This window comes from Pleuronectes platessa, chromosome 16 (assembly GCF_947347685.1).
Source record: "Pleuronectes platessa chromosome 16, fPlePla1.1, whole genome shotgun sequence".
Classification (NCBI taxonomy): domain Eukaryota; kingdom Metazoa; phylum Chordata; class Actinopteri; order Pleuronectiformes; family Pleuronectidae; genus Pleuronectes; species Pleuronectes platessa.
In genome coordinates this window covers 18,906,870-18,916,385 of record NC_070641.1, presented here as the reverse complement: position 1 = coordinate 18,916,385, position 9,516 = coordinate 18,906,870, and the positions used below count along the sequence as shown (strand labels likewise).

The window sequence follows — 9,516 nt, the reverse complement described above, 5'->3', positions numbered from 1 at the left end:
AGAGCCTTTCTCAGTCCTCACATAACCCTTTATACAGACACATTAGGTGGCATATCAACCAGTCACCTTTGCCCTATGGTAGTGTTAAGACAGCAAGATAATCATGCCTGACAAGAGTCAGATTTACAGACACACCTTAGAGGACCTCAGCTCACAAGGCTCAGGCCTACTGACAGATGTATAGAAAAACAGGTTAACAAGACAGGACCTGAAAAGAAAAAGCTTTGTTTACTTTACTTGGATGCGAATCACATCATATGGCTTATTTGCAAAGATAACTTAAAGGTACAGTTTGCACGCACACTCACGCGCGCGCACGCACACACACACACACACACACACACACACACACACACACACACACACACACACACACACACACACACACACACACACAAAACACACTTTCATGTCATAGAAACAAGAAACGTTTTACATATATTCGACTGAATAAGTTTCAAAGGCCTTTTCCACTTGTAGCGTTGTAGGACTACACCGCCCACAAGGCATTGCGCTTCAAACATGGCGGCCCCCGTAACCGTCTGACATCTGCGGGTAAAAGACAACAACAATCGAGGGGAAGGTGAAAAGTATCGTGTGGCGAGTCGATGACAGTTCAGACCGGAGGATGAGGCTGTTGCTGTCGGTGTGGACGCGTCTCCAGAGACCTCCCGCTCCCACCGGCGCTCGGCTCGGCTCCGGGGCCCGCGGCGGCCCGCTAGCTGCCGGGGACGAGGCTCTGATCCGGGGCTCCAGCCCGGAGCTGCTGCGGGATCTCGGCTCGCAGGTGGAGGTGAAGACGGCCTTCATCACCGAGGAGGAGGAGGCGGCTCTGCTGGGGGAGCTGGAGCCCGGACTCCGGAAGAAACGATACGAGTTCAATCACTGGGACGATGTGAGTTAGATCACACAAGAGCAGGCTGCAGGCAACACGCGTTCCTCACACGTTCACGCTCCTCAAATGTGTGCGTGATGAAGTTTTTGTTCCATTGTTAAAAATCCATAATTAATAATAAACAGTGGCTGAGATTCCGGGAAGAAGTTTATCTGATCAACACGTTTCAGCCGCAAAGTGCTTTAAGATTAACTGTACGTGTAGTTATACAGGGTTGTCTCGAACTGCAGATATGTACAAATATCTGCTAGTTTTTACCGTGTGTGCGTGCGTGCGTGTGTGTGTGTGTGTCCCATGTATGCACCCACATAGCAAAATTGTTTAAAACCAGGTCCGACCCACACCTCATCCATGCTGGCACCTGAGGTGCTCCTGGTTGTTCTGATCTGGGCCACAGGTGAGCCATTTAGGGCCCACATTGTTTTGTGCTAGTCAGAAAACATTCCCCAACGACTCTTAGGTAGGCAGAATGAGGGAGACGGGGATCGAACCCTCCACTTGTCGGTGGGACGATCCGCTCTGTACCTGCTGAGCCACAGCCGCCACATTAAAGGCATCATGGAAATACAGAAAAGAAGCATTCCCAAAAAAAAAATCAGTTACAGTTAGTTGGTGACAAAGAAAAGTAAAGAAATAACTAAATACACATCTTTTGCAGCAAACAGGAAGACATGTTACAGACATGTAGAGTGAACCTTTATTAATCTTTTAGATGTATTTTTAATACAACCACAGACGATAGTTATTTCTAAACATCCCATACGGTTTCTGAGCCTTTGGTTAGGAGACAGAGACAAAGATAATTGTTTGCAGTCATTAGACACACTTATGTTACGATATCAACCCGATAAAGTGGTCTGATTTAAGATGCTGCCATGGATTCCCCAATAATCCCAATTATTCCTACTCGGAATATACAATAATGGAATGAAGACGGAGAGTATTTCAACCTCAGTTGCATTATGTCGACATGTACACGTCTAAATCGCATTCTTAAAAGTCCTATCTGCTTTTTTTGGGGGGCATTTTGCGACATTGACATATGTCAGTTGCCAAATGCTTGAAGACACATGCCCTGGCTTTGAGTGTGGAAAAAATACGGAGTTGAGGCCCTTTGTAACGTTGGAAAGAAAACACTTTATGTGGTATACATCGTGCATTAAAACATTTCAGGCTTTAGACATAATGCTGATGTGACTCACAAGCAGACTGTGCTCTGCAACAGGTAAAAGGGAATATAAATGTTCTACTAGCAACTTGTGTAAACCTCACAATTGGAGTAATGTGTTCCTGGCAGCTTGTTATGATCCAGAGGTCTTTATACGCTGCAGTGAAGGAACTCATGCACTCCACTGCTGTGAAGATAGTCAGGGTGACGCTGACTTCATTTGTGCTTTGATCACTTACCCACATTCAGGCTATTCACGGCTACCGGGAGACTGAGCGCGAGAGGTGGGGGGGAGCCTGCGAGGAGGTCCTGAGTCGTGTCCGGTCCGTTGCGTTTCCGGAGGGCTGTTCGCTCCTCGGGCCCGTGCACGTTCTGGATCTGGACAAGACTGGCTACATCAAGCCGCACATCGACAGCGTCAAGGTGGAGTTCCCTTTCCTTTCTCTGTGTGCACACTGCCCTAAGTGAGGTGGCTTGATGATCGACATCGCTAAAGCATCATTTCCAGACAAGAAAACTGACAATCATAAATGTCTGTTTTTTTACATGGACAGAAAAGCTTTAAAAAAAACATCCATCTTCTAAATTCTCAGTTTTGCGGCAGCACCATCGCTGGGTTGAGTCTTCTGTCGGACAGCATCATGCGTTTGGTGAGGGAGGATGCCAAGAACCATTGGCTGGACCTTCTGCTGCCCCGACGCTCACTCTATATACTGAGGTTGAGTAAACTTTATACTGGATTTACGATAATATATTCTGATTTTATTTTGATACAAGCTGTTTGACTACCTGATTACCACTTCTCATGCGCATTAAATATGAAGTGCACGGCAGTTGTTTCATATTTTGAGGTACAGCTTTTAGAAGAGCAGGGATGTTTATAATGCTCTCTTGATTTCCTTCCAGGGACCAGGCCCGATTTAGCTTCACTCATGAGATCCTGAAAGATGAAGAGTCCGTGTTCAATGGAGAGAGAGTTCCTCGGCAGCGTCGCATCTCTGTCATCTGTCGAAACCTTCCAGACTGACGCCCACACTGACTCCACCTGGACATTCATAAAGAGCATAGCTTGAATTTAAAGGAACTGTGTCACTGGTCTCTATCTTTGAAGAAATTACTAAAAGTCCTGTTCTAAGGTTTGCTTGAGAGTGAAGTGTTTAATTTTATACATGATATTTTGATAATTTAATCAAAGAAGTATATTAACTTCATAAAAAAAATATGAAAAAATGTCTAATGGGCCTTTTTTGGCACCAATGATTCTTCACATATTGAATATTAAGTATGGTTGAACACATCTGTTGAAAATATGAACTAACTAAGCAAACAATTATCCTATAATAAAGAATAAAAAAAAAAGGTCCATAAGGATACATCTTAATCAATCTTTTATTTATTCAGTCATTCATTTATCCTAGAAGGCTGCTTTATATAATCTATAGGGCGGGATCTGACCTTTCTTATTTTTTAAGTGAGGTTAAATGTGCATTTGTTGTTGTTTACTGTCCTATTCTATAAACAGCTTTGGTTGGAAATCACTGAAAAGTTGTTAGGGGAGAGCGGGGAAATGTGGGACATCAGGTGATGTGAAACACCCCCTGTATCTAGGCAACGGAACACATTTGTGGTCATGTGACTATTATGTTTAAAAGCCCCTCCCATTCCCCCCTTGCAATGAAGGATAAGTTGGTGCTGGTGCTGTGGAAAGTATGTTTTTTCACAAAAATGTATTTTTGCATGTAAAAGTAAATTTTCTTGCTTTGAAATTAATCAACCGTTGTGTCAAAACAAATTGATTCAGGTAGAAAACATTATGTCATACATGTTGCTGAGCTTCCAACATATAAAACCATGTGATCGATGCTAGCTTAAGATTAGCCTGAATTGATAAGAGATATTTTTCTAAAATTGTGGCTTCGGGGTAAAGTGGGACAAATGCTGTGGGGTAAAGTGGGACAGTGTCTCACTTTACCCCACCATGAAGCACAAGTTAAGTTTAGTCTTAAACATATTTTAATGTTATATTACATTATATATTGTAACGGACTGGATTTATGTTTATGTGCGTTTTTGACGTTGTTCAGTAAAACACTGTTCAAGGCAAAGCATCACAAGCCTTGCGGGCTGTGTGAGGCTCGCGTCGCTTTGTCGTCTAGTTAGAAAAATTGGGCGACGCACTTAAGCACGTAAGAAGAGCTACATAAGCACGTAAGGGGCCCGGAAGGGCTCTTGCGCTTGCGGGCCCGTGAAAACGCAGAGGCATGCACCGGCCTTTAGGGATGACTATAGCAGCTTTAAAAAAAGCTGCTCAGTACCACTCTGTGCAAAACACTTCAGCATACTGTGTTCAACATCATTTTAATCAAGATTCACCAAATTGTACACACATAGATGTTATGGAATTTTAGAGACACTGTGTTCTCTCCCCTCGCTAAGGCAGAGTGCATGTGGATGTCGTGTCTTGGCAAGTGTGAGAGCTTGGCCAAGGTCCAAGGCTTCACTCCCTAGACGCCACAGATATGAGACGGCTGGATCTGCACCGAAACTGAATGTGTTCTTTACTGACTCATACTGCAACCCTCCACCAAGTTTCATTGTTTCTCATTTAGTCGTTTTTGCCTAATCCTGGTAAAACTTACAACAACCACCTAGAGGACATTCCTCCTATAAGGATTTTTTTTTTTTCATGAAGATCTCTGCATTATTCCCTAATTGATACAACTTCTTTTTTTAAATGCCATTCCATCTTGCAATGTTAAAGAAAGGGAAAAAATAATTCCTTGTTCTGCCCCTGTATTCAAAATCATCCCGAATGTTAATGATGAGGACGTTTCAAGCATATTTAATTTGTTACCTCACCTTTGGGGTGTGCCAGAGTGCACATGCTGTAAAATATGAACAACTATCTAGTGTTTGCAGCTTGTTTTTAGCCATGTCTGCAAACTAAGCGGGAGTAAAGAACTTGTACAGACATCAGTGTCTACGTAAAATGACAGAAACCATCTGTTTTAATGTGGTCCTTATCTCATACACTAACGTGGAGGAGGATGGATTTAGCGGCCAACCACCAGTGGGCAATGAAAATCCTCTGGATTCACATTTGGGGAGCTTTCATGTCCATCGTTATATAAAGTCTATGTTCAGAGCAGACCAAATAACACAGTTGTAAGACCTCTGAGTGTATCACATTTAAAGGGTACATTTTATTGCTGACATTTGTAAAAATACAAATACGTTTTAATTATTCATATAAAGCTTGCTTCAAACCAGATACATGTCACAAATCGTTGACAATGCAAACCTGCTTTGCTTAGTTCTTCTGTCAATGACTTTTATTTACAACAACAAGTCACTGTTTATCCATGTGAGGTATTGTGAGATTAGAAAGATACTAAAAAGCTGAAAGGAGGCAGAATAACGCTAGTTTTTCATGTTTGATAGAAATGCTGAAACACTGCAGGGAGAAACCGTCCTGATGAACATGATTAAACCCTGTCCTCTGTCTCCTATTGACAGCATCCATATTCCTGTCCTGTGGAAAAGAATAATACTGCTATTGCAAGTTATGCAAGAGGCATTAAGAAGATGGATGTAACAGTAAACTTAGTGCTACAAACAGCTCAATATGTCTTGTCCAAATGTCTTAGTCAAAGGGAAAATCTCTACTAGAAAGCAAGGGCAAAACATACCTAAAGTCAATTGTCTGCCTGTCACTGACACAGCACAGGCTCAGATGGAGGTAGAGTGTGCATCTTGCACTTGTCTTCCTTTGCACATGTACCTTTTACTTTTCTTCTTTTATTACTTTGCTGTGATGTAAATAAAACACTTAATACGTTTAGAAACAGTTGGATTTTTTTATTCACATGGTTGAAAGACATAGTCAGTTCATGAGGCTGTTAGCAGGTCACCTAGGCTCGATCGTTCCCGCAACCACTCCCTCTGCGGTCATAGAATTCCATCAAGCCATGTCTGGCACCTGTAGTAGCTCTATAGCTTTTCATACATTCACTTGATAATAGCTGTGTGTGTGTGTGTGTGTGTGTGTGTGTGTGTGTGTGTGTGTGTGTGTGTCCGTTCCTGCTTGCGTGCAAACTGTACCTTTAAGTTATCTTTGCAAATAAGCCATATGATGTGATCCGCATCCAAGTAATGTAAACAAAGCTTTTTCTTTTCAGGTCCTGTCTTGTTAACCTGTTTTTCTATACATCTGTCAGTAGGCCTGAGCCTTGTGAGTTGAGGTCCTCTAAGGTGTGTCTGTAAATCTGACTCTTGTCAGGCATGATTATCTTGCTGTCTTAACACTACCATAGGGCAAAGGTGACTGGTTGATATGCCACCTAATGTGTCTGTATATAGGGTTATGTGAGGACTGAGAAAGGCTCTATTTTCCTAATTGTGTAAAGATGTAATGTGTGTTAATTTATGGTACGATGGGGATACCACGCATGGATTTGCAGCATTACCTAAAAGTATTTGAGTGCATTAAAAAAAACTGCCAAATGCCTGGAGTTGGATATAGGTTAAAAGCAGCCTTTCACACACTGTAAAAAAAGCCCAACTTCTAAATCGTTGATCTAACTTTGATTTCGGAGTTGAGTGAGCAAATTATGTTGAGCTAACTTAAAGTTCCAAGTTTACATATAAGTAATGCAGCTCACTGAAAATGTTAAGTTGAGCAAACTTCAAATAGTGATTAGCCATCTCTTGTTGTAACGAAGTGCACTGAGCAAGAATATATATATATACCTTAATTTAAATAGCACCTTTATACACCATATACAAATGATGTGTGTGTGGGGAGGGGGGCGTATGTTCATATTTCTTAGTTAAAGTGTGTTTAGGAGTGCACTTGCGTGACGGGAAGTCACAACCTAGTCAGTGTCTCCACGCATGCGCATTTTCAAACACTGGGCGTGTCCACACATGTCCCTGTGCTGTTGGAGCTCCGCCTCTCTCTCCTCCCGCTCATGTGAACCACCCGTTGTCTTTTGAATGTAAAGGTTCACAACGTTTACAAAGCTACTTGTAGAAGCTATCCGTAGAAGCTACCTGTGTTAGCTACCTGTTAGCTACCTCACCGTGCTAAAGTTAAGAAACTACCCATGTGTTACGTTAGTGTCTTATCGAAGGAGTGTGCGCATTGTTGTGTGTTTTAAAGGTTGTACTTTCCATGCACACGCACAACTTTTTGACGACGATTGCAGTGTTAGCTGTTTTGATTAGCATGCTAACATTTAGCTGCAAACTGCTGTGCTAGTTAAGGCGTGCCACTTCCAGACGGTACAGTTAACGTCAGCCCGTGTGCATGTGACGTTCATCTACAAGTACTTGTCCTTGTGATAAAACACAAAAAGCTTGTATATGTATGAATATGATTTTAATTTGAATTATTATAATGTATTGTTTTTTTTTAATGAACCCCTCACCCCCTAAATGTTGTCAAGTTTGAGGAGAGGGCTGCAATAAGGCTTTTGTGTATGTATAGAGCTGTGAAAAATAACGCGTTAACGCGTTATGATTAAATTACAGGATTAATTCGTTTTTTTTTTTTTAACGCATTTAACGCATGCGCAGAAGGACCTTCCAATTCCGCCGCCTCTGCACTAGTTGCCGCTGGTCACTGACTCACCGGCTGCTCAGTGGAAACAGTGAAAACACAGAGTTTCTCTGGTCTCAGCTGATCAGAGCAGAAGCTGCAGTTGGTTTCTACCGAGCTGCAGTTTCTGTGTCCGCCTCCAGCCTGACCTGCTCTCACTTTTCGTTTAAATATTTCGCCAACTAAAATATTAATTTTTAAGCTATTAGGCTGCAGCTATATGTTTTTATTTATTTAAAAATAGGGTACTTCTTATTTCATACATTTTCCACAAATACGGGGAGGACTCAAATAACCCTACAAAGGTCTGTGTTTAATTTATTTCAAAGTAGGCCGACACGTGCCTGTGTATTTTCTTCTCTTCATAAGCGTTTGGTTTTTCCTTTGTTGTAACAGGTAAAAATATCAATCAAATGTCAACAGTTTTCTTTATTGTTGTTCGATAATTTCATAAATGCAACAAACCATAGTTTAGTATAGTATAACTTTATATACAACTTTATTAGCTTTGTTATCAAATATGTTTTGCGGCTCCAGACAAATTTTATTTTGGGGAAGAGGGTCCATTGTGTTGCTTAAAAAGGCTACTGTTTAAGCACTTTATTTGTTGCACTTTTTTGTCTGATGGAAAGTGTGGTGGGAGGCGAACATAAATCATTAACTGCTCTTAAGAATACAATTATTTAAAATATAGGTTAGGTTTCAGTTCAGAATTAGTTGAAAACCATTGTAATCAAAATGTCAATCAACCTACCTTGGTCAAATCTTAAACAAAGGTCTATTAATTAGGCTATATTGTGGTCATTGAGGCACAACAATAGTTTTCTGGTTGAATGTTCAGCTCAAGGCTAGAAGGCCCTACAATTCATGATCAGAGGAACATGAATCAGAAGAAGTTCAGGTATTGCACATCTTTAGCATACCACCCAAAAATCCACTAGAATGCAGGAAACAACATCTACTTAAACCAACATTTCCTGGGGGTGGACCTTCAGCTATGTCTTTGCGTCACAGAATGTAACCAATGTTGTCCATCTCCAGTCGGCCGCTCCTATCAACGACTTCGGGCCCCAAAGGCCACCAGAATGCAGCGAACAACATGGATACAACGCCAAATTCCAACAATTCCCTGATATTTGAGCCACCAACGTGTGTGGCTGTGTGCGTGGCAAAATGTTGGTCACCCCCGACAAAATCTCACTCCAAGGTTTTTTGAAAAGTTGGCAGCTCTGATAATTCTGATGAACCTGAGGACCTTCTGGACGGGAAGATCGTGTTCCAAAAAAACAAAGATCGAACATTCAGTAAAACCAAGGTGATATGCACACTCTGCGAGAAGACGTTATCGTTTCACCGTAGCAATACCCGCCTAACCACCGCAACGCGAAGCATGTGTTGGTCGGCGAGGGGCGTTCAAGTGGAACGCGACAAACCAGACTCACTCGCCGGACACATTGTGCAAAAGAAGCGGTCAGCTTTACTGTCAGAGAATTTGAACAAGTTAGTTTGCCTCACCAACTGGCTAAAGACCGAGTAGCTAAGAGGGCCTTTAGAGGCATTAGATTGTATCATGGTGTGGTTAATGGTTGTGTGACAAAATATAAAAAATGTCAACCATCCTATGGCTAAGAAGCTCAAATAATTTCTGTTTGATTTTAAAAAAAAAAGTTTTATTCAACCACACAATGGCTAAGGAGCCCGAATATTGTTTAGGATGAAGATTATATTAATGTTCCATATGGAAAAGCAATGATAACTGCTGAAGAACTGCTGAGTTGCAGCACAAAAGAAAAGTTAAATGTCATAAATCTTGTTTTCACAAAAATATTCCGAGAAAATGGGTAATGTGATTAA

General features: G+C 41.6%; 1 protein-coding gene across 1 annotated transcript; it reads left to right on the top strand.

Moving 5' to 3' along the window:
* Positions 1-520: 520 nt before the first annotated feature.
* alkbh7 (alkB homolog 7) lies at positions 521-3,833 on the top strand. The gene is made up of 4 exons (XM_053443278.1): positions 521-895; positions 2,313-2,486; positions 2,657-2,781; positions 2,970-3,833. The coding sequence occupies exons 1-4, from the start codon at positions 629-631 to the stop codon at positions 3,088-3,090; spliced, it is 687 nt and encodes a 228-aa protein (XP_053299253.1). The 5' UTR covers positions 521-628; the 3' UTR covers positions 3,091-3,833.
* The last annotated feature ends 5,683 nt before the right edge of the window (positions 3,834-9,516 follow it).